This window comes from Heptranchias perlo, chromosome 15 (genome assembly GCF_035084215.1).
Source record: "Heptranchias perlo isolate sHepPer1 chromosome 15, sHepPer1.hap1, whole genome shotgun sequence".
NCBI lineage: Eukaryota > Metazoa > Chordata > Chondrichthyes > Hexanchiformes > Hexanchidae > Heptranchias > Heptranchias perlo.
In genome coordinates, this window is record NC_090339.1 from 7,342,308 (window position 1) to 7,368,510 (window position 26,203).

Below are 26,203 nucleotides of genomic sequence, written 5' to 3' on the forward strand. Positions count from 1 at the left end.
CCCCAGATCTCTCCCTGATCCCAATACAAAAAAGGATTCCCCAGGCCTCTCCCCGATCCCAACACAAAAAGGGATTCCCCAGGCCTCTCCCCAGCCCAGTGTGCAAAGGTAATACCCAGGCCGCTCCTCATTCCAACACAAAAGGGGAATCCCCAAGCCTCTAGTCACTGCATTTATTAATGATTTAGATGATGGGATAGAGAACCACATATCCAAGTTTGCCGATGACACAAAGATAGGCAGCATTGTAAGCAGTGTAGATGGAATCATAAAATTATAGAGAAATATTAATCGATTAAGTGAATGGGCAAAACTGTGGCAAATGGATTTCAATGCAGGCAAGCGTGGACTAAAAAAGGATAGATCAGAGTACTTTCTAAATGGTGAAAAGCACAAAACAGTGGAGGTCCAAAGAGACTTGGAGGTCCATGTACATAGATCATTAAAATGTCATGGATAGGTACCAAAAATAATCAAAAAGAATAATGGAATGCTGGCCTTTATATCTAGAGGACTAGAATAAAAGGGGGAAGAAGTTATGCTACAGCTATACAAAACCCTGGTTAGACCACCCTGGAGCACTGTGTTCAGTTCTGGGCACCTCACCTTAGGAAGGATATATTGGTCTTGGAGGGAGTGCAGCGTAGATTTACTAGAATGATACCTGGACCCCAAGGGTTAAATTACCAGGAGAGATAACACAAATTGGGTTGTATTCCTTGGAATTTAGAAGATTAAGAAGTGATTTGATTGAAGTTTTCAAGATATTAAAGAGGAGATCGTTCGGGTACAGTCCAGGTACATTCCTACGAGGGGGAAAGGTAGGGAAACCAAAGCCAGAGCTCCCTGGATGATGAAAGAGTGAGCAAGATTAAGCAGAAAATGGGGCGTATGACAGATATCACGTTGATAATACAAGTGAGAACCAGGCTGAATATGAAAAGTGCAGAGGAGAAGTGAAAAAGGAAATAAGAGTGGTAAAGAGAGAGTATGGGAATAGACTGGTGGCAAACATAAAAGGGATTCCAAAATCTTCCACAGGCATATAACTAGTAAACAGGAAGTAAGAGGAGGGGTGGGGCTGATTATGGACCAAAAAGGAGATCTATGCACGGAGGCAGAAGGCACAACTGAGGTACTAAATGAGTACTTTGCATCTGTCTTTACCAAGGATGAAGATGCTGCCAAAATCACAGTAAAAGAGGAGGTAGTTGAGATACTGGATGGGTTAAAAATTGATAAAGAGTTACTGGAAAGGCTGGCTGCACTTAAAATAGATAAGTCACCCAGTCCGTATGGGATGCATCCTAGGTTGCTGAGGGAAGTAAGGATAGAAATCGCAGAGGTGCTGGCCATAATCTTCCAATCATCTTTAGATACAGGGGTAGTGCCAGAGGACCGGAGAATTTCAAAAGTTACACTTTTGTTTAAAAAAGGGTGTAAGGATAAACCCGGCAACCACAGGCCAGTCATTTTAATCTCGGTGGTGGGGAAGCTTTTAGAAATGATAATCAGGGACAAAATTAATAGTCACTTGGACAAGTGTGGATTAATAAAGAAAAGTCAGCACGGACTTGTTAAGGGCAAATCGTGTTTAATTAAAGGTGGCGGCTCAACACCACCTTCTCAAGGGCAATTAGGGATGGGCAATAAATGCTGGCTTTGCCAGCGACGCCCACATCCCATGAACGAATAAAAAAAAAACTTGATTGAGTTTTTTGATGAGATAACAGAGAGGGTTGATGAGGGCAATGAGGTTGATGTTATGTATATGGACTTTCAAAAGGCGCTTGATAAAGTGCCACATAAAAGGCTTGTCAGCAAATTTTTTTTTAATTCGTTCATGGGATGTGGGCGTCGCTGGCAAAGCCAGCATTTATTGCCCATCCCTAATTGCCCTTGAGAAGGTGGTGGTGAGCCGCCTTCTTGAACCGCTGCAGTCCGTGTGGTGACGGTTTTCCCACTGTGCTGTTAGGAAGGGAGTTCCAGGATTTTGACCCAGCGACGATGAAGGAACGGCAATATATTTCCAAGTCGGGATGGTGTGTGACTTGGAGGGGAATGTGGAGGTGGTGTTGTTCCCATGTGCCTGCTGGTCTTCTCCTTCCAGGTGGTAGAGGTCGCGGGTTTGGGAGGAGCTGTCGAAGAAGCCTTGGCGAGTTGCTGCAGTGCATCCTGTGGATGGTACACACTGCAGCCACAGTGCACCAGTGGTGAAGGGAGTGAATGTTTAGGGTGGTGGATGGGGTGCCAATCAAGTGGGCTGCTTTGTCCTGGATGGTGTCGAGCTTCTTGAGTATTTTTGGAGCTGCACTCATCCAAGCAAGTGGAGAGTATTCCATCACACTCCTGACTTGTGCCTTGTAGATGGTGGAAAGGCTTTGGGGAGTCAGGAGGTGAGTCACTCGCCGCAGAATACCCAGTCTCTGACCTGCTCTCATAGCCACAGTATTTATATGGCTGGTCCAGTTAAGTTTCTGGTCAATGGTGACCCCCAGGATGTTGATGGTGAGGGATTCGGCGATGGTAATGCTGTTGAATGTCAAGGGGAGGTGGTTAGACCCTCTCTTGTTTGAGATGGTCATTGCCTGGCACTTGTCTGGCGCGAATGTTACTTGCCACTTATCAGCCCAAGCCTGGATGTTGTCCAGGTTTTGCTGCATGCGGGCTCGGACTGCTTCATTATTTGAGGGGTTGCAAATGGAACTGAACACTGTGCAATCATCAGCGAACATCCCCATTTCTGACCTTATGATGGAGGGAAGGTCATTGATGAAGCAGCTGAAGATGGTTGGGCCTAGGACACTGCCTTGAGGAACTCCTGCAGCAATGCCCTGGGGCTGAGATGATTGGCCTCCAACAACCACTACCATCTTCCTTTGTGCTAGGTATGACTCCAGCCACTGGAGAGTTTTCCCCCTGATTCCCATTGACTTCAATTTTACTAGGGTTCTTTGGTGCCACACTCGGTCAAATGCTGCCTTAATGTCAAGGGCAGTCACTCTCACCTCACCTCTGGAATTCAGCTCTTTTGTCCATTTTTGGACCAAGGCTGTAATGAGGTCTGGAGCCGAGTGGTCCTGGCGGAACCCAAACTGAGCATCAGTGAGCAGGTTATTGGTGAGTAAGTGCCACTTGATAGCACTGTCGACGACACCTTCCATCACTTTGCTGATGATTGAGAGTAGACTGATGGGGCGGTAATTGGCCGGATTGAATTTGTCCTGCTTTTTGTGGACAGGACATACCTGTACAATTTTCCACATTGTCGGGTAGAGGCCAGTGTTGTAGCTGTACTGGAACAGCTTGGCTAGAGGCGCAGCTAGTTCTGGAGCCCATGGAATAAAAGGGCAGTGGCAGCATGGATACGAAATAGGCTAAGTGTCAGGAAACATAGGGTATTGGTGAATGGTTGATTTTTGAAATGGAGGAAGGTATACAGTGGTGTTCTCCAGGCGTCGGTACTAGGACCATTGATTTTTTTGATATATATTAATGACTTGGACTTGGGTGTACAGGGACAATTTCAAAATTTGCAGATGACATAAAACTTGGAAGTGTAGTAAACAGTGAGGAGGATAGTAATGGACTTCAAGAGGCCACAGACAGGCTGGTGGAATGGGCGGACACATGGCAGATGAAATTTAACGCAGAGAAGTGCGAAGTGATACATTTTGGCAGGACGAATGAGGAGAGGCAATATAAACTAAATGGTACAATTCTAAAGCAGGTGCAGAAACAGAGAGACCTGGGGGTATATGTGCACAAATCTTTGAAGGTGGCAGGACAGGTTGAGAAAGCGATTTAAAAAATCATACAGGATCCTGGGCTTTATAAATGGAGGCATAGAATACGAAAACAAGGAAGTTATGTTGAATCTTTATAAATCACTGATTCGGCCACCCAGAATTGTGTAAAATTCTGGGCACCGCACTTTAGGAAGGATGTGAAGGCCTTACAGGTGGTGCAGAAAAGATTTATTGGAATGGTTCCAGCGATGAGGGACTTCAGTTACGTGGATAGGCTGGAGAAGCTGGGATTGTTCTCCTTAGAGCAGAGAAGTTTGAGAGGAGATTTCTTGAAGTGTTCAAAATCATGAAGGATTTAGATAAAGTAAATAAAGAGAAACTGTTCCCATTGCAGAAGGGTTGAGAACCAGAGGACACAGATTTAAGGTGATTGGCAAAAGAACCAAAGGCAACATGAGGAAAAACTTTTTTACGTAGCGAGTATTTATGATCTGGAATCACTGCCTGAAAGGATGGTGGAAGCAGATTCAATCATGGCTTTCAAGAGGGAACTGGATAAATACTTGAAGGGAAAAAATTTGTAGGGATACAGGGAAAGAGCGGGAGAATGGGACTAGCTGGATTGCTCTTGCAAAGAGCCTGCGCGTCTCGATGGGCTGAATGGCCTCCTTCTATGCTGTAACCATTCTATGATTCTATGATTAAGGGGGGAACTTATAGGGTGGACAAAGAGAAACTATTTCCGCTGGTTGGGGAGTCTAGGACTAGGGGACCTGGCCTAAAAATTAGAGCCAGGACTTTCAGGAGTGAAGTTAGGAAACACTTTTACACACAAAGTGTAGTAGAAGTTTGGAACTCTCTTCCACAAATGGCAGTTGATGCTAGCTCAATTGTTAATTTTAAATCTGAGATTGATAGATTTTTGTTAACCAAAAGTATTAAGGGATACTTAGGGGCTAAGGTGGATATATGGAGTTAGGTCACAGATCAACCATGCTCTCATTGAATGGCAGAACAGGCTCAAACGGGGTTAAATGGCCTACTTCTGTTCCTGTGTTCCTCTGCCTATACCAAGCAGAAAAGCAAATCCCCAGACCTCTCCCTATCCCAATGCAAAAAGGGAATCCCCAGGTGTCTCCCTGATCCCATCTGGAAAGAGGAAAAGGTAGTCCTCTCCCCCATGCCAACACAAAAAGGGTTTCCCCTGGCTACTCCCATTACAATGCAAAAAGGGATTCCCCAGGACTCTCCCCATCCCAATGCAAGAAGGGAATCCTCAGGCCTCTCCCCACCCCAACGTGAAAAGGGATTCCCTAGGCCTCTGCCTATCCCAATGTGAAAAGGAAATCCACAGACCTCTCCCCTTTTCATCACAAAAAGGGAATCCCCATGCCTCGCACTGATCCCAACACAAAAAGGGAATCCCCAGGTCTCTCCCCATCCCCACGCGAAAAAGGATTTCCCAGGCCTCTCTCTATACCAACCAGAAAAGCGAATCCCCAAGACTCTCCATCCCAATGTGAAAAGGGAAACCCAAGGCCTCACCCCATCTAAAATGTGCAAAGGAAATCATCAGTCCACTCCCCATCCCAACACGTGGAAAGGGAAACCACAGTCTTCTTCCCATCTCAAAGTAAAAAAGGGAATCCCCGGGCCTGTCATCACAAAGTGAAAAAGGGAATCCCCAGGCCTCTGCCCTGCTCCCAACATGGAAACAGAATTCCCAGGCAACATTCCAAAAGTGAAAAGGGAATCCCCAGGCCACCCCATCCCAAAGTTAAAAGGGAGTCCCCAGACCTCTCGCCATCCCATCGCGAAAAGGGAACACCCAGACCTCTCATCCCAACTCAAAAAAGAAATTCCCAAGTCACTCCCTATCCCAACGTGAACAGGGTTCTCCCTGATCCCAATGGGAAAAGGTAAAAGCCAATCCTCTCCCCATCCCAACGTGAGAAGGGAATCCTTAGGTCTCTTCCCACCCCAATGCAAAAAGGGAATTCCCAGGCCACTCCTTATGCACCAAAAGTGAAAATGGATTCCCCAGATCTCTCGCCATCCCATCGTGAAAAGGGATCCGCCAGGTCTCTCCTCATCCCAATGCAAAAATGGAATCCCCAGGTCTTTCCCCGTTCCCAAGGGAAAAGCCAGTCCTCTCCCTATCACATTGCGAGAAGGGAATCCAAAGGCCTCTCCTCAACCAAACGCAAAAAGGAGAACCCCAATTCCCTCCCCATTCCAATGCAAAAAGGGAATCGCCAGCCCTCAACGCATCCCAATGTGGATAGGTAACCCTGAGGCCTCCCCATCCCAACTCGAAAAAGGAATCCCCAGACTTCTCCCTATCCCAATGTGAAAAGGAATCCCCATGCCTCGCGTTGATCCCAGCACGAGAAGGGAATCCCCAGGCTGCTCCTCATCCCACTGGAAAATGTAATTCCCAGCCCTCTCCCCATGCTCCAAAAGTGAAAAGGGAAAATTCCCGGGCCTCTCCCCATGCCAATGCAAAAATGGAATCCATAGGTCCCCCCCCCACCCCCATCCCAACAGAAAAAAGGAAAAGCTTGTCCCCTCCCCATTCCATCGCAAAAAGGAATAACTCAGGCCTCTGCCCATCCCAACCTGAAAACGGCATTCCCAGGACTCTCTCCATGCTCCAAAATTGAAAAGGGAATCCCCAGACTTCTCCTCATCCCAACACGAAAAGTGAAACACCAAGTCTCTCCCCATTCCAATCTGAAAAGGGAATCACCAAGCATCTCACTATCCCAACACGAAAATGGATTTCCCAGGCCTCTCCCTATCCCAATGAGAAATGCGAATCCCCAGGATTCTCCCCATCCCAATGTGAAAAAGGAATCCTCAGGACTCTCCCCACACCGACGTGAAAAGGGATTGCCCAGGCATCTCCCTGATCCCAACGTGAAAAAGGAAACTCCAGACCTCACTCCATCTGAAATGTGCAAAGGGAATCCCCAGGCCTCACCCCTTCCCAAAGTGAAAATGGAATTTCCATGCCTCTGCCAAATCCCAACATGAAAAGGGTATCCCCTGGCCTCTCCCCATCCCAACACGAATAGGGAATCTTCAGGCCTCGCCCCATTCCCAACAGGGAAACAGAATTCCTAAGCCACACTCTATGCTCCAAAAGTGAAAAGGGAATCCCCAGGCCTCTCGCCTTCCCATCGCGAAAAAGGAATCCCCAGACCTTTCATCTTAACTCAAAAAAGAAATCCCCAAATCACTCCCTATCCCAACGAGAACAGGGAATCCCCAGGTCTCTCCCCATCCTGACATGAAAGGAATTCCCCAGGCCTCTCCCTGATCCTAACCGAGAAAGGGAAAAGCCAGTCATCTCCCCATCCCAATGTGAGAAGGGAATGCTGAGGTCTCTTCCCACCCCAGTGCAAAAAGAGAATTCCCAGGCCACTCCTATGCACCAAAAGTGAAAATGGATTTCCCAGATCTCTCACCATCCCATCGTGAAAAGGGAATCCCTATGTCTCTCTCCGATCCCAATGGGAAAAGGGAAAAGCCAGTCCTTTCCCCATCCCATTGAGCCAAGGGAATCCAAAGGCCTCTCCTCATCCCAACATGAAAAGGGAAACCCCAGGCCTCTCCCCATCCCAACTCAAAAAAGGTAATCACCAGGCTTCTCCCTATCCCAACGCGAAAAGGAATCCCCAGGCTGCTTCCTATCCTAATGGAAAATGTAATTCCCAGGCCTCTCCCCATGCTCCAAGGGTGAAAAGAGAATCCTCAGAACTCTCCCCATCCCAATGCGAAAATGGAATCCCGAGGTCCCCTCCATCCCCCACCCTGCCCCGATCCTAACGGGAAAAGGGAAAAGCTAGTCCCCTCCCCATTTCATCACGAAAAGGGACAAATCAGGCCTCTGCCCATCCCAACCCAAAAACGGCATTCCCAGGACTCTCTCCATGCTCCAAAATTAAAAAGGGAACCCCAAGGCATCACCCCTTCCCAACACGACAAGGGATTTCGCAAGCCTCACCCCAATCCCAATGCAATAAGGGAATCCCCAGGCCTCTCCTCATCCCAACATGAAAAGTGAAACCCCAGGCCTCTCCCCTTTCCTATGAAAAGGGAATCGCCAAGCCTTTCACTATCCCAACACGAAAAGGGATTTCCCAAGCATCATCCCGATCCCAATGCAAAAAGGGAATCTCCAGGCGACTCCCCAATCCATTGTGAAATGCGAATCCCCAGGCCTCTTTCTATTCCAATGCGAAAAGGAAATCTCCAGGCTCGACCCCATCCTCCAATTGTGAAAAGTGAATCCCCAGGTCTCTCCTCAATCCCAGCCCAATAAGGGAATTACCAGGCATCTTCCTGATGCCAACGTGAAAAGTGAATCCACAGGCCTGTCCCCGTCCTCCAAACGTGAAAAGGGAATCCCCAGGCTTCTCCCCATCCCAATGCGACAAGCAAATCCTCAGGTCTCTTCCCATCTCAACGTGAAAAGGGAATCCCCAGGCCTCTCACAATCCCAATGCGACAAGCAAATCCTCAGGTCTCTTCCCATCTCAAAGTGAAAAGGGAATCCCCAGGCCTCTCCTCATCCCAATGCAATAAGGGTTAGTCCCACGGCTCAATGGTGAACTGACTGAATGAAGCTCCCTCTGGCAAATAGTGTCTCCCTTAAATAGTAGAGCCATCATTTTGCCTCCCTGTCTACTACTTGCTCCCAAATTCCCTCCAGGAGCTTCAATGCTTCCCACTGTCAGCCATGTTTTCTAGTGATTGATTTGATTCTTTACTTGCAGCATGTACTCAGTCACCCAGTGGCTCCATTCTTTTATTGAAAGCAGCAACAAAGAAAAGCTTTTCACCACAAAATAAAGGCCCATATCTAAAGGGCAACAAAATCCCACTAAATTAAAAATCAGATCTCAATATCAATAAATACCATGTCATAGCTTTTAGTGTCCACTGTATAGCCACAATGTGACCCACACACATAGCGGTAGATTTTGAATGTGCGATAGTGCAAAACGGATGTAAATGATTTCAATGGAAATTAAAAATCGGGAGAGGTGTAAAACGGGCTGCCGATTCGCTATCAACTCTTTCACACTATTGCACAAAGTTAAAATCTGCTCCATAGGTTGAAAAGATAGTTCACCTGAAAATGTTATTAATGAACTTGTTCAAAGGTTTCAAAAAGAAACAGGCATCAAGAAGAAATTTCATCGCATCCCATTCAATGTCACCCCATCCCATCCAGTTCCATCTGATCTCTTCTCTTCCCATTACAACTCTTCTGTCAACATCAAGATGTCAAAAGTCATGAACTAATTCATTAGAATTCATCACAAGGGGCTCAATTTTAAAACGGAGCCAGGAAAGGGGCGGGGGGTCAATTTGAGGTCGGGAAAGCCATTAGTACGGGTTTCCCGGACGTCCTTACGATTTCGACGTAAGGACGTCTTTTTTTTTGGTTTCCCGTCCGGCTGACTAGCTGATTGACAGATTGGTCTCAGTTGGACGGAGGCCAGCCAGGGAGAGGATGTCTTCAGGTAAGTCTTTGTTTGCATGGATGGGGGGAGGCACGGGGGCGGGGGGCAGGGGTGGGTAAATGGCATAGATGGGCAAGGGCCATGGGTGGGCAAGGGGTATAGGTGGGCATAGGGGTTGTGAGTCATTGGGATGGGATCGGGGTTCAGTCGGGGGGGGGGGATCAGGGGTCATTGCAGGGATCCGCGATTGTTGATGGGAACGATTGGGGTCAGAGGATCAGGGTCGGAGGATCGAGGTCGGGGGTCAGATCGGGGTTGGAGGATTGGGGTCAGGGATTCGGGGTCGGGGGATCGGGGTCAGAGGGGGAGAAATGGGGTCAGGAATCAGGATCGGGGGATCGGGGTTGGGGTCAGAGGATCGGGGTTGGGGGGATCAGGGTCGGGGGTCCGCAATCGGGGGTCGGGTTCCGTGATCGGGGGGCGCGGTGTCCGCGATCAGGGGAGTGGGGTCGGTGCAGGTAGGCTTGTTGGGCCTGGGGGAAGCACTCCTGCTGCTCCATGCCCACAAACTGTGCCTTTCTAGACAATTACCTGTTAGTCTCGGGCCTTCTCGCCTCCTTTCACGAGGCGTAAAACAGAAGGCCCGGGAATCCCGGCCTCCCCCGGGTTGAAATAGGGAATTAGTGATAAATGGAGGCCTGAAGCCTCCTTGAAAGGTTTTAAGGCCTGACCCACCTCCTGGGAGCGGGTTGGCCGCCCTAACCCTCGACCCGCCCCGGTGAAAACTGGAAATGGGGGGGTTGGAGGCGGGTTGGGAGTGGTTCTGAAATGGTGGCAATTTTCAATGCCCCCCTGCCCCCAACCCACCTGTTCTTTACTTTTAAAATCGAACCCAAGGTCTCAGCCAAAACTTTGTCTTGTTTACAGAAGCAAAATGCAACATGAGAAACTAATGTTCCCACATTTGAACAATTACCCAAAAGCAACAGTCAGATTTTAAATTGAATATGCCAAGCACACAAAAAAACAATTAAAGTGAAACTTGACTGAAAAATACATCGATGTGTTTACCTCAGCATCAGCCAATTTTGAGAAGTCTGACTGGCTTCCAATATAATATTCAATTCCTTTATAGGCTCCCTCCAGGGTAACACCTCGGATCAGAAGTATGGTCAGAACCGCATAAGGGAATGTCGCAGTGAAATAAACCACCTGACCATGGAGAGTAGCTTGTTAGATTTTCCTGTATTGCTGGTACAACATTTACAGTATTGAATCCAATTGAATGGCAAATTAATAGGATTGTAAGCAAAGTAGAGAAATGAAGCAGAAGACAATTGGAGGAGTAATAACTACAATTCAGAGCTGCATATTGTAAATGAATTTAAATGATACAAGATTATTCTAATTTATATCTTATATTCAGGTAAGTAACACATTTAAACAGGAGAATAGATCAGAGCGATGAATATATTTAACTCCTCACATTTACTCCTCAGGTTTCTTTCTCATTATCAAGACAAATCTCATTTCACTCAAATAAAACCATGACCCGAATCTGCTCAATCACTTAACCAGCCCTGCCCAGCATTCCAGAGTAATTGGAGATTCACCCAAAGTCCTGTAGCAGCAACTGAAACCCTTAGAATGAGGGGAACATTTCAGGGTTTGGGGAATTGCTGCTGTTCTTTCACTCAGGAGAAAGATCTTCAGATCTCACTCAGGCCTGCAGTGCTCATGAATTCTGGATCTCACACTCCCCAGAGAGTGACTGTTAACATCACCTGTGAGATAAACCAGCCCACTTCACAAATGATTTATCAATTCTAGTTTTATTCTTGCATAAATCTGTATTTTGTCACCAGAGTTTTAATTCTATTCATCATCAATCGTTTTACCTTTCCTGAAGATTTGATTCCTTTAGATAGCGCTGTCCCAACTATCAGCCAGGCCAGAAGCAGACAGAGGGCTAAATACCAGACTATCTCCCCAGTCTCATCCATTGAACTTGTTCGGCGTAAAACCACTTTACTAAATAAAATGACAACAGAAAACATCTTATGGAAGGATACAGTTCATTACAGACAGTCACTATTAGATACAATGCACAAGAGTATTTAGTCAAATATAAATGGATTTGAACAATATCCAATTTAAACAGAATCAGTTCAGCTTTTAGAAGTGAACTGTTAGCAAGAATTGAGTTTAAATTTGATGTCCTTTTGATTTTTCACTTTATTATTATTGATGTTTTAAAATATAAAGCTTTGTTTAAACAGTGAAGAGATTCCCTGGAGAGCTGATTTGAAGGAGTTCCTGACCGTGCTTCATTGACTGCCTTACAAAGCACTGTTAAAACTGCCTGGGTTAGTCACTGTATCTCCCAATAAATTCATCTCCTTCATATTGTTAAACATGGTACCTGCTCCCAGCCAGTTTCCCCCAATTCAGTTACCAGGTCTGTGGTTTAAACACAATACTGTATTCAATTAAAAACACGGAGAGAAAGGGATATCAGTCACAGATAATTTGAACCATTTCATTTTTAGGAGCTCTAGTGGTGAATCTCTTCCTTGAATGACAAGAAAATAAAAAATGCTCAATAAAGGTTTCACTGCACAAATAATGTTAAAGTAAACCTGCAGTGTTAGAAACCAGGGTGCTGTTAACTAATGAAAGAGCCCCTGTTGTGATGTTATTTTGCAACAGACCTATGATGTAAATATTACCTCTATCTAAATTAAACAGCTTTTCAATCATTAAACAGGACATTCACTCAACTAACCTTCCCAAGAGGAAGCTACTGGTACAGCTGTGCAGGTTATAGGTGCAGCTATCTGTAGTAATTTACTTACTCCCAGTATTGCTCACTTGGACCCTGGTGAGGAACGTAGATTTCTGATCCATTTGTGCAAGTTTCATTGTTTTCCTGCAGCCATGTTGTATTAACTATTTCAAAATATCCGTCATCCAGAGTGAGATTGCAGAGTGGATCTAGAAAATGTGGAATGTGTTTCGAAATACATTTTATTGGGAACGATGCTGTCATTTCTAGTCATATAATGAGGGCCACTGTTTTACTCTGACTGAATCAGTCCAATTCCTTTTATCACGTGGGTGAGGCTGCAGATGGGTCAGAACACAGAGGTACAGTCTGTACACTCCACTCACAGCACAGTTCAGCTCTGTTGGTCACTCTGCTTGTAATGGTAGATTTTATTTGACAGATTCTGTAATGCTACTGATCACAAGACCAGGTTAAGGCATTAAAGCATAAACAGTTCCTTCAATGATTCATGATTATCACAGATGGCCATCAGAGACACATTGTGGTGGCAGAGTTTCCAGTGGGTCTCCTGGTTGTTCGCTAGTACTTCAGCGGAAGATCGGCGGAAACCCCACAGAAATGACGTGACCCTAATGTAACATGTGACCCCTATCGTAACATGTGACCACTATTGCAACTCATGACCCCCATTGCAACACATGACCCGCATTGTAACTCATGACTCCCATTGTAACACATGACCCGTATTATAACACATAACCCATTGTAACTCATGATCCCCATTCTAACACATAACCCACATTGAGTACGGTAGCATAGTGGTTATGTTACTGGGCTAATAATCCAGAGGCCGAGACTAATAATTCGGAGTTATGAGTTCAAATCCCGCCACGGCAGCTGGGGAATTTAAATTCAATTAATTAAATAAAATCTGGAATTAAAAACACCAGTACCAGTAATGGTGGCCATGAAACTACCGGATTATCGTAAAAACCCATCTGGTTCACTGATGCCCTTCAGGGAAGGAAAGTTGCCGTCCTTACCTGGTCTGGCCTATATGTGACTCCAGGCCCACAGCAATGTGGCTGATTCTGAAATGGCCTAGCAAGCCACTCAGTTGGACAATCTCACTAAAAAAAAGTCATAATAAGAATAAAACCGGACGGACCACTAGGCACCGGACACGACAAAGGCAAACCAAGCCTAGTCAACCCTGTGAAGTCCTCCTCACAAACATCTGGGGACTTGTGCCAAAATTGGGAGAGCTGTCTCACAGATTAGTCAAGCAACAGCCTGACATAACCATACTCACAGCCAAAGTCCTGGACTCATCCATCACCATCCCTGGGTATGTCCTGTCCCACTGGCAGGACAGACCCACCAGAGGTGGCGGTACAGTGATATACAGTCGGGAGGGAATGGCCCTGGGCGTCCTCAATATTGACTCCGGACCCCATGAAATCTCATGGCATCAGGTCAAACATGGGCAAGGAAACCTCCTGCTGATTACCATACCACTGCCCTCCCTCAGCTGATGAATCAGTCCTCCTCCATGTTGAGCACCATTTGGAGGAAGCACTGAAGGTAGCAAGGGCACAGAATGTACTCTGGGTGGTGGATTTCAATGGCCATCACCAAGAGTAGCTCGGTAGCACCACTACTGGCCGAGTCCTGAAGGACATAGCTGCCAGACTGGGCCTGCGGCAGGTGGTGAGCGAACCAATACGAGGGAAAAACCTACTTGACCTCGTCCTCACCAATCTACCTGTCACAGATGCATCAGTCGATGACAGTATTGGTAGGAGTGACCACCGCACAGTCCTCGTGGAGATGAAGTCCCGTCTTCGCACTGAGGACACCAACGTGTTGTGTGGCACTGTTCACCGTGCTAAATGGGATAGATTCAGAACAGATCTAGCAGCTCAAAACTGGGCATCCATGAGGCGCTGAGGGCCATCAGCAGCAGCAGATTTGTATTCCAGCACAATCTGTAACCTCATGGCCCGGCATATTCCTCACTCTACCATTACCAACAAGCCAGGGGATCAACCCTGGTTCAATGAGGAGTGTAGAAGAGCATGTCAGGAGCAGCACCAGGCGTACCTAAAAATGAGGTGCCAACCTGGTGAAGCTACAACTCAGGACTACATGCATGCTAAACAGCGGAAGCAATATGCTATAGACAGAGCGAAGCGATTCCACAACCAACGGATCTGATCAAAGCTCTGCAGTCCTGCCACATCCAGTCGTGAATGGTGGTGGACAATTAAACAACTAACGGGAGGAGGAGGCTCTGTAAATATCCCCATTCTCAATGATGGCGGAGTTCAGCACGTGAGTGCAAAAGACAAGTCTGAAGCGTTTGCAACCATCTTCAGCCAGAAGTGCCGAGTGGATGATCCATCTTGGCCTCCTCCCGATATCACAGAAGCCAGTCTTCAGCCACTTCGATTCACTCGACGTGATATCAAGAAATGGCTGAGTGCACTGGATACAGCAAAGGCTATGGGCCCCGACAACATCCCGGCTGTAGTGCTGAAGGCTTGTGCTCAAGAACTAACTGTTCCGGTACAGCTCCAACACTGGCATCTACCTGACAATGTGGAACATTGCCCAGGTATGTCCTGTCCACAAAAAGCAGGACAAATCCAATCCGGCCAATTACTGCCCCATCAGTCCACTCTCAATCATCAGCAAAGTGATGCTTAGTTTGGGTTCCGCCAGGACCACACGGCTCCAGACCTCATTGCAGCCTTGGTCCAAACATGGACAAAAGAGCTGAATTCCAGAGGTGAGGGGAGAGTGAACTGCCCTTGACATCAAGGCAACATTTGACCAAGCGTGGCACCAAGGAGCCCTAGTAAAAGTGAAGTCAATAGGAATCAGGGGGAAATCTCTCCAGTGGCTGGAGTCATACTTAGCACAAAGGAAGGTGGTAAGGGTTGTTGGAGGCCAATCATCTCAGCCCCAGCACATTGCTGCAGGAGTTCCTCAGGGCAGTGTCCTGGGCCCAACCACCTTCAGCTGCTTCATCAATGAACTTCCCTCCATCATAAGGTCAGAAATGGGGATGTTTGCTGATGATTGCACAGTGTTCAGTTCCATTCGCAACCCCTCCGATAATGAAGCAGTCCGTGCCCGCGTGCAGCAAGACCTGGACAACATCCAGGCTTGGGCTCATAAGTGGCAAGTAACATTTGCGCCAGACCAATGCCAGGCAATGACCTTCTCCAACAAGAGTCTCACCACCTCCCCTTGACATTCAATTGCATTACCATCGCCGAAACCCCCACCATCAACATCCTGAGGGTCACCATTCACCAGAAACTTAACTGGACCAGCCATATAAATACTGTGGCTACAAGAGCAGGTCAGAGCTGGGTATTCTGCGGCGAGTAACTCACCTCCTGACTCCCCAAAACCTTTCCACCATCTACAAGGCACAAGTCAGGAGTGTGATGGAATACTCTCCATTTGCCTGGATGAGTGCAGCTCCAACAACACTCAAGAAGCTCGACACCATCCAGGACAAAGCAGCCTGTTTGATTGACACCCCATCCACCAGCCTAAACATTCACTCCCTTCACCACCGGCACACTGTGGCTGCAATGTGCACCATCCACAGGATGCACTGCAGCAACTCGCCAAGGCTTCTTCAACAGCACCTCCAAACCTGCGACCTCTACCACCTGGAAGGACAAGGGCAGCAGGCACATGGGAACAACACCACCTGCACGTTCCCCTCCAAGTCACACACCATCCCGACTTGGAAATATATCACCGTTCCTTCATCGTCGCTGGGTCAAAATCCTGGAACTCCCTTCCTAACAGCACTGTGGGAGAACCTTCACCACACAGACTGCAGTGGTTCAAGAAGGCGGCTCACCACCACCTTCTCATGGGCAATTAGGGATGGGCAATAAATGCTGTCCTTGCCAGCGACGCCCACATCCCATGAACGATTAAAAAAAAACATCACCCGCATTGTAACACATGACCCCAATGTAACACATAACCCCATTTTAACACCTGACCCCCCATTGTAACACATGACCCACATTGTAACCCATGACCCCATTGTAACACGTGGTCCCAATGTAACACATGACCCGCTGGTAGCACAGGACCCTTTGGTATCACATGACTCCATGGTAACACATGACCACATGGTAACCCATGACCCTACAGCCTCCCTTTTTTCAAATCTATGTGCAGCATGGGTTACAGTGTTAACTGTTTCACAGATCTAACTTTACACTTCTTGGCTTGGACTTTCTCCATATTTGGGCCTAGAGAGATATGGGACTCGATTTTAAAAGGGTAAAACAGGTGGGTTGGGGTTTGGGGGGCAATCAAAATCGCTGTTTTTGGGAGCAGGCAGACATCCCAGCAGGAACCTGCATATTTGTGAACGAGACTCAGGCAAGTCTGTGTGCGTGCATACAGCAGTCACTGGGAAGTCCCGCCCCACTTAAATCCGGCGGGCCGATAATTAAAGAGGCAAATGTACCTCATTGAGGTACTTAAGGTAGTTTATTTGATAGTTAAAAAGATTTTAACGTTACCTGGGCGGCTTTCCCAAAGCTTCTGATTCACGCCCTGTGAAACCAGGCCAGATCATTGAAAAATAAACTAACTAAATTGAATAAAATTACATTTCCCATTAAACATAAATTAAATAAATGTACCTTAGAAACGATGTTGCCTGGACCCCTCTCCCCATTCTGATCCCGATGTCCGATGTCTCCCATCTGATCCCGATGTCCGATATCTCGCGTCTGATCCCGATGTCTGATGTCTGCCCTCTGATCCCGATGTCCGATATCTGCCCTCTGATCCCGATGTCCGATGTCCGCCCTCTGATCCTGATGTCCGCCCTCTGATCCCGATGTCTGCCCTCTGATCCCGATATCCGATATCTGCCCTCTGATCCCGATATCTGATGTCTGCCCTCTGATCCCGATGTCCGATGTCTGCCGTCTGATCCCGATGTCCGATGTTTGCCGTCTGATCCCGATGTCCGATGTCTCCCGTCTGATCCCGTGTCCGATATCTCCCATCTGATCCCGATGTCCGATATCTGCCCTCTGATCCCGATGTCCGCCCTCTGATCCCGATGTCCAATATCTACCCTCTGAGCCTGATGTCCAATGTCTGCCCTCTGATCCCAATGTCCGTCCTCTGATCCCGATGTCCGATATCTGCCCTCTGATCCCGATGTCCGATATCTGCCCTCTGATCCCGATGTCCGATATCTGCCCTCTGATCCCGATGTCCGATATCTGCCCTCTGATCCCGATGTCCGATATCTGCCCTCTGATCCCGATGTCCGATATCTGCCCTCTGATCCCGATGTCCGATATCTGCCCTCTGATCCCGATGTCCAAAGTCTGCCCTCTGATCCCGATGTCCAAAGTCTGCCCTCTGATCCCGATGTCCAAAGTCTGCCCTCTGATCCCGATGTCCAAAGTCTGCCCTCTGATCCCAATGTCCAAAGTCTGCCCTCTGATCCCGATGTCCAAAGTCTGCCCTCTGATCCCGATGTCCAAAGTCTGCCCTCTGATCCCGATGTCCAAAGTCTGCCCTCTGATCCCAATGTCCGATGTCTCCACTCTAATCTTTGTTCCCCCCGCTCCGTCAATCAGGCTGGCTGCCGGGAGCAAAACCCGAAAGAGGCTTTTATTGGCTTCATTAGGGTTGTGACAGATCACAATCCACCTACCTCCCTTCCAGGTTTGGCACCCGGAAATCACCCCCCCCCCCCGGACTCTTCCCGCTGGCATATTAAAATTGTGCCCATGTAATCTGGGCACTAACAAATTACGTGGCTTAAAAGATCACAGAATTTTGTGTGTCACTGAGTTATGCCCAAAAATACAATATGTCCAAGACTCCTCGATCTTTTACGTCTGTCCATCAAACCCTGAGTCCGAACGAATTTCCGCCCACAAACCTGGCCACGCCCCCAGCTCTCAAATGTGAGCGCCCTCCAATTGTTTGGGGGACTCTTAACATTGCATCGAGATTCTCAGGTGCACAGGCACCTGTGGTCACCAGAAGCAAGCACAGATCAGCAGACCAGGGAGAGAATTGAAGCCATCATCATGTCCTGTTGCTGCAGGAAGCCATTATACAGTTTATTCTTGAGTAAATTAAGAGACGGCTCATTTTACGGCTGCACCCCTGCATTTTGTTGTATGGGATGAAGAAGAGGGAGAAAACCAGAGACAGGAGGCCCGATGAGTGAAGCACTACAGGAGGATGCTGTATCACATTTGCCTCAGACTTCATCTGAGTCATCTGAGGGTATTTGAGAAGAGTTTAGTCTCTGGAGATTTTGATTCACCAAGAAAGCCCTGAATAACCTCTGCCAACCTCTGGACTCTCAATTTTTATACCACAAGCTCCTTCCAGGCTGAAAAAGGGACTCTGTGTGACATTAGCTGAGATACAGTCCAGGCCTGTATTCACCAGGTGATGGATTCTCTCTTTAGGAAAGCTGGAGACTTCATATATTTAGTTGAGATACCAAGGCAGCAGCCTGAGAGGGCAATAAAATCTCTTAAAACTAAGGAGCTCATTAACTGCACTCATGGACCAAGAGGCTCTTTGGAATGATGTGGCCCTCATCTCATGGACAGCTGAGACCTGGGAAAGACCAGTTCATGGCTGTATCCACGTTGCACTTGCCTGGAGAGCTTGACCTTGCCTCCCTCATTCAACTTAAGTCAGCCTCTGAAGGACTTGTTGGGTGGGCTACTATATGATGTTCTCCTGAGAGAGAACAATGCCATGTCAGTGGATTCCTGCCATGCTAGTCGTAATAAAGGCTGATGTAATGGTTCCCACAAGATCCTGAAAACCATGAGAAAGGATTTCTTGTAATCTAACCCCAAGTGTATATAAACAGGAAGACAGTAATGTGGAAATGCATTAAGAGATACCTGACCATATTAACTCTCTCTAATACACTTAACTCACGAATGTAGAAATGCATGATGGATATTTGACCATATTAACTGACCAGCTAATTCAATTTAAACCTCACATAATAGTTTCTCACGAAAACACATAGAAGCACAATTGTGTAATTACGTTTAAGCCTTGGTATGTTGATAATTAAGTGAGCTGAGCAGGTGCTTAGTACCGTCTGGCCCCCCTAGCAGATAAGGGTATTGCTGACTACAAAAAATATAATGAGAATACAGTTTCTTGAATGGCCATGTGGCCTTGAGACTGACTTCAGCCCTACTGATAACCAGGACAGAAATGTGGGGAGGATGAGCATGCTCAGGACTACGTGCCAAAGTAATAAAGGGCTATGGGCGTTCGGGGGGGGGGCAGGCTCACTACTTGATTGACCAACTACCTGAACCAATAAAGAATGTACGTGTACGCCCATATTCTGTAACCAGGTGGGCGTTGTTATTGAACTGTATAAACGTGAGCTGTTTCTTGAACTCAGCGAAGACGTAGCCTCAACCATTGTTTGAGGCACTTTTCCACTTGTACAAGTTTCTTAATAAATTCTCGCTTGTCTGAATTAAGTGTTTGGGTGTTAATGCATTGTATAGAATAAGTAATATTAAGTTTAAGTTTTCGACAGTTCTCTCTCAATCTATTGCCCAAGGCCTGAAGGGCTATAGTTTGTGCTTCTAATGAGGAGGCACCTACAGGTCCTGGGCCGCTCCTGTTGGGAGGGGAGGACGGTTACAGATTATTGTGAAGTTTCCACATGCTCCACTAAATTCTTCAATGAGGAAAACGCTCCTCTGATGCTGCTGCATATGGAGCCAATGGACTCGACCATGAGCCCTACCATCTGCTGCACATCCTGTGAGATCGGCCTCAGCACCTGCACAAAGGTGTGATGCTCGTCCAATATATTTCTCTTCAGAACAGGGCCCACTGATCTGAGTCAGTTGGCTCCTAAATCAAGGGTAGTCAAAACTGCAACCTGTTCTCAGAAACAGCTGAGTCCTCTCCAACTCCTTACTCCTCCCATTCCCTCATTCTCTGTAACTCTACAGGTGTTAGTGACTCTTCATGTATTTCTGCCTCCAAAGCTGCTCGAGTCAACTACCCAGGAATGTCCATGGCCTGGCATTTTTGGATTGCAAAGTCTTGAAGGCTACAACTGTGTGGGACACATGAGCTGCAGCATATTGCCGAGCTCCTCCTGACCTATCAATGCAGCAAAAGCAACCCTTCTAAGACCCCTATTGTCCACTCAATGACTACACTGGTGGAGGCATGTATCTCATTGGAGTGATCCTCTGCTGCTGAGCTTGCAACTCTTGGTGGGAGGGGGGTCATTATCCAAGGCAGCGGGGATAGGCCTCGTCACCCACAAGCCACCAGTTTACCCATCCGTCTTCCTTGAAGAACTCAATGAGGGCTGAAAGAATGAAAGCATCATGGTAACTGCCAGCAAATAGCGTGTTGATGTGAAGAATTCTTTGCACGTTATCACACACGATCTGGACACTGAATGAGTGGTGGCCCTTTCTGTTCAGGAAGTTGGGAGGCATTGATCATGGGAGCTCACAAAGCAACGTGGGCTGCACCTTCGGGAAGCAAGTCACCCATAAAACGGGACGGCCCCTACTCACTCTGCCTCGCTGTGATGCCAAACTGAATGAATTCACCAGTGTGTCACATATGTCAGTTACCTGGTGAATAAATGCCTGGACAGCAGCCTGTCTGACATTGCACAGGATCCCCATGGCTGCCTGAAATGACTCATCGGCTTCCAACTTCACTACGGTCATGACCTTCACAGCCATAGACAAAGCAATGGAGTCAATGACTATGGCCACAGGTCTTCATGTATTAGCTGGGACTGCTCCCCTATTGCCTCTTTGGTGAAGTGCACTCTTTTAACACAGAGCTTCTCACTATGGTCTTGTCTGCAGATTGTTTCAGAGGAGCCATGATATCTTGAAGGACATATGCTGCTCAAATGCTGCTCACTTTCCTTTCCGTCATTCCCTCCTGCTCTTCCTGTTCCTCCTCCATTATAATGGCAAACAAAGGACTGCCCATTGGGAATCCCATAGCTGGTCACTGTGGGAGGGGCAAAAATATCCTGAGGGTTTCACAGTCTGACAAGCAGTCTGAGGCAGGTCCGTTGTAGTCTAAGGGCAAAGCAAAAAGTCTCATTCCAAATACTCTTTCCCAGCTCCCATAATCCGTAGTGAAAGTTTTGGCAGAATTCAGGCTCAGAAGTTCCTCTGTTCCACCAGTCTCAGCTGACCATGACCACAGGCTCATGTTTAAAGCTCATTACAAGTTATCCCTGGGTCATTACAAGTGTAACCTCTGGACGTTCCACACACCATAGCCCTCATTTACATTTATTTAAATAACTCTGTGGGGACCCTATGTATTCTTCCTACTAAAATGCATCACCTCACACTTATCTATATTGAAATTCATTTGCCAATTACATGCCCATTCTGCAAGTTTATTAATGTCCTCTTGCATTTTGACACATTCTTCCTTTATATAAATTACCCCAATTTGGTGACTCCCTCAAATTTTGAAATTGTACTTTTGATTACCGAATCCAAATCATTAATATTAATTGTGTACAACAGTGGTCCTGGCACCGATCCCTGTGCAACACCACTTCCCATCTTCTGCTACTCTGAGTAGCTATCCTTAACTCCCACTCTCTGTTTTCTGTTTTGTAGTCAGCTTGCTATCCATTCTGCTACCTGTCCCCTGACTCCACGCGCTCTGACCTTAGTCATGAGTCTACAATGCGGTACCTTATCGAAGGCCTTTTGAAAATCCAAATATATTACATCTACTACATTACTCTTGTCAACTCTTTCTGTTACTTCTTCAAAGAATTCAACTGGATGCAGGGAGGATGTTTCCCCTGGCTGCGGTGTCCAGAATGAGGGGTCACAGTCTCAGGATACGGGGTAGGATATTTAGGACTGAGATGAGGAAAGACTTCTTCACTCAGAGGGTGGTGAACCTGTGGCATTTTCTACCACAGAAGGCTGTGGAGGCCAAGTCACTGAATATATTTAAGAAGGAGCTAGATAGATTTCTAGATACAAAAGGCATCAAGGGTTATGGGGAGAGAGCGGGAATATGGTGTTGAGATAAAGGATCAGCCATGATCATATTGAATGGCGGAGCAGGCTCGAAGGGCCGAATGGCCTACTCCTGCTCCTATTTTCTATGTTTCTATGTAATAAGGTTGGTGAAGCATGACTTTCCCTTCTGAAATCCATGCTGATGACTTTTTATTATAATTTCATTTTCTAGATGTTTTTCTATTACATCTTTGAGTAAAGATTCCATTATCTTTCCTACCACTAATGTTAAGCTAACTGGTCTATAGTTCCCTCGACTTGTTCTGTCTCACTTTTTAAATATAGGAATCACATTATTTGTCTGCCAGTCCTCTGGCACTATTCCCTTTTCTAGTGAATTATTAAATAAATGTAATAGTGCCTCTGCTATCTCCTCCCTAACTTCTTCTAACATTCGCAGGTGCAATTCATCCAGACCAGGGGTTTATCCTCCCTTAGCTTAATTAGTTTACCAGTTATCTCCCCTCTTTCTATCTTAAATGTTTCCCCATATATCTCTGTAAAAACAAAGCACAGGCATTAATTATCCTTTGTTGAAATTTGTTTCGAGGTTTGTCTGTGTACCTCTCTACCAAATCTCTATCTATTTATCTATTTATCTACCTATCTATCTCTTTATCTCTTCATCAACCCATCTATCTGACTAGAAACCTTTTCTCTCCCATTTGTCCCTACATAGAATAATCAACTTATCTTCGGTCTCTCCAATTTCATTGTCCATATCAGCCCAAGTCAATGATTCCTATAAGGTTTTATGATGTGAATGTACATTAATATCTGGGAGATGTTCAGCTCTTAGCTGCAATTCAGAAAATTCAGTAAATGAATCAAGTTACTAGGGAAATTCCCACCCTGTAAAATTCACACTCTAACTGAATCAAAATACTTTCCGTCTCTTTAATGAGTGACATTGAGGACATCGCTGCAGGATTTTCTCAGGGGAGCATCCAAGGTCCAAGGTCCAAGCAAAAGGGTAACTAGGGAGAGAGTAGGGCCTCTTAAGGATCAACAAGGTCATCTAAGTGCAGAACCACAAGAGATGGGTGAGATCCTGAATGAATATTTCACATCGGTATTTACGGTTGAGAAAGGCATGGATGTTAGGGAACTTGGGGAAATAAATAGTGATGTCTTGAGGAGTGTACATATTACAGAGAGGGAGGTGCTGGAAGTCTTAACGCGCATCAAGGTAGATAAATCTCCGGGACCTGATGAAATGTATCCCAGGACGTTATGGGAGGTTAGGGAGGAAATTGCGGGTCCCCTAGCAGAGATATTTGAATCATCCACCGCTACAGGTGAGGTGCCTGAAGATTGGAGGGTAGCAAATGTTGTGCCTTTGTTTAAGAAGGGCGGCAGGGAAAAGCCTGGGAACTACAGACCAGTGAGCCTGACATCTGTAGTGGGTAAGTTGTTAGAGGGTATTCTGAGGGACAGAATCTACAGGCATTTGGAGAGGCAGGGACTAATTAGGAACAGTCAGCATGGTTTTGTGAGAGGAAAATCATGTCTCACGAATTTGATTGAGTTTTTTGAAGGGGTAACCAAGAAGATAGATGAGGGCTGTGCAGTAGACGTGGTCTACATGGACTTCAGCAAAGCATTTGACAAGGTACCGCATGGTAGGTTGTTACATAAGGTTAAATCTCATGGGATCCAAGGTGAGGTAGCCAATTGGATACAAAATTGGCTTGACGACAGAAGACAGAGGGTGGTTGTCGAGGGTTGTTTTTCAAACTGGATGCCTGTGTCCAGCGGTGTGCCTCAGGGATCGGTGCTGGGTCCGCTGTTATTTGTTATTTATATTAATGATTTGGATGAGAATTTAGGAGGCATGGTTAGTAAGTTTGCAGATGACACCAAGATTGGTGGCATTGTGGACAGTGAAGAAGGTTATCTAGGATTGCAACGGGATCTTGATAAATTGGGCCAGTGGGCCGATGAATGGCAGATGGAGTTTAATTTAGATAAATGTGAGGTGATGCATTTTGGTAGATCGAATCGGGCCAGGACCTACTCTGTTAATGGTAGGGCGTTGGGGAGAGTTATAGAACAAAGAGATCTAGGAGTACAGATTCATAGCTCCTTGAAAGTGGAGTCACAGGTGGATAGGGTGGTGAAGAAGGCATTCAGCATGCTTGGTTTCATTGGTCAGAACATTGAATGCAGGAGTTGGGATGTCTTGTTGAAGTTGTACAAGGCATTGGTGAGGCCACACTTGGAGTACTGTGTACAGTTCTGGTCACCCTATTATAGAAAGGATATTATTAAACTAGAAAGAGTGCAGAAAAGATTTACTAGGATGCTACCGGGACTTGATGGTTTGACTTACAGGGAGAGGTTAGACAGACTGGGACTTTATTCCCTGGAGAGTAGGAGGTTAAGGGGTGATCTTATAGAAGTCTATAAAATAATGAGGGGCATAGATAAGGTCGATAGTCAAAATCTTTTCCCAAAGGTAGGGGAGTCTATAACGAGGGGGCACAGATTTAAGGTGAGAGGGGAGAGATACAAAAGGATCCAGAGGGGCAATTTTTTCACTCAAAGGGTGGTGAGTGTCTGGAACGAGCTGCCAGAGGCAGTAGTAGAGGCGGGTACAATTTTGTCTTTTAAAAAGCATTTGGACAGTTACATGGGGAAGATGGGTATCGAGGGATATGGGCCAAGTGCAGGCAATTGGGACTAGCTTAGTGGTATAAACTGGGCGACATGGACATGTTGGGCCGAAGGGCCTGTTTCCATGTTGTAACTTCTATGATTCTATGATTCTATGATTCTATCTTCAGCTGCTTCATCAATAACCTTCCCTCCATCATAAGGACAGAAGTGGGGCTGTTCGCTGATGATTGCACAGTGATCAGCTCCATTCATAACTTGTCAGATGAAGAAGACCATGTCCACATGCAGCAAGACCTGGACAACATCTAGGCTTGGGCTGATAAGTGGCAAGTAATAGTCACAACACATAATTGCCAGGCAATGACCATCTCCAACAAGAGAGACCATAATTACCTCTCCGTGACATTCAATGGCATTACCATCACTGAGATCCCCGACCATCAACATCCTGGGAATCACCATTGACCAGAAACTGAACTGGACCAGCCACATAAATGCTGTGGTTACAACAGCAGGTCAGAGGCTGGGCATTCTGTGCCGATTGGCTCACCTCCTGACTCCCTAAAGTCTTTCCATCACCTACAAGTCATAAGTCAGGAGTGTGATGGAATACTCTCTACTTGCCTGGATGGGTGCAGCAGCAACAACATTCAAGAAGCTCAACACTCTCCAGGACAAAGAAGTCCACTTTATTGGCACCCCATCCATTAGCTTAAACACTCCCTCCACAACTGGCATACCATGGCTGCCGTGTACATTATCTACAGGATGCACTGCAGTAAGTCCCAAGGCTTCTTTGGCAGCACGTCCCAAACCTCCACCACCTCGAAGGGCAAGTGTGGCAAGTGCATGGGAACACCATCACCTCCAAGTTCCCCTCCAAGTCACATGGCATCCCGACTTGGGCAGATATCATTATTCATTCATTGTCATTGGGTCAAAATCCTGCAACTCCCTACTTAACAGCATTGTGGGAGAACCTTCACTACTGCAGTGGATCAAGAAGAAGGCTCACCACCACCTTCTCAAGGTTAACGACCGATGAGCAATAAATGCTGGCCTTGCCAACGATGCCCACAGCCTGAGAATTGTTTTTAAAAGGATATCCAAAAGTAATAAATCATCTGTTCTACACACCTGGCAAGGCTAATTTAATTTGGTTTTAAAGTACTATGTGGGTTATATTGGACAACTGCCGAAAACGGGTGCAGGGATCGCAGTGCGCAATTAACCCGCGCCCATTCATAGCGATGCAGGCAGCACGTAACATTTGGGAGTGGCAGCAGGGAGTGGCTAGCACTACTTAAAGGCAGTCTGCACCACTTAACGTGAAGGTGCACTGCGGTTGCAGGAAGTGGTGGAAGTCATTTGTGAAGTGAATCTGTGCTGCAATATAGTGAAGAGTGGCCGGTCTGCGAGAGAGCATGCACCAAGGTTCTCGGATGATGCACTAGAGGCCTT

The 26,203-nt window shown here is 46.6% G+C and overlaps 1 protein-coding gene across 1 annotated transcript in view; it reads right to left on the bottom strand.

Annotated features, from left to right (window-relative positions):
• The window catches only part of LOC137333188 (sodium- and chloride-dependent neutral and basic amino acid transporter B(0+)-like), a 73,590-nt gene that overhangs the window by 40,773 nt on the left and 6,614 nt on the right, over positions 1-26,203 (bottom strand). Inside the window, exons 6-10 of the mRNA XM_067997371.1 lie at positions 20,378-20,519; positions 18,185-18,311; positions 12,079-12,217; positions 11,122-11,254; positions 10,295-10,435 (exon numbers count right to left, since the gene is read on the bottom strand). Of these exons, the coding sequence (XP_067853472.1) occupies positions 10,295-10,435; positions 11,122-11,254; positions 12,079-12,217; positions 18,185-18,311; positions 20,378-20,519 (682 nt within the window). The remainder of the gene's footprint in view (positions 1-10,294; positions 10,436-11,121; positions 11,255-12,078; positions 12,218-18,184; positions 18,312-20,377; positions 20,520-26,203) is intronic.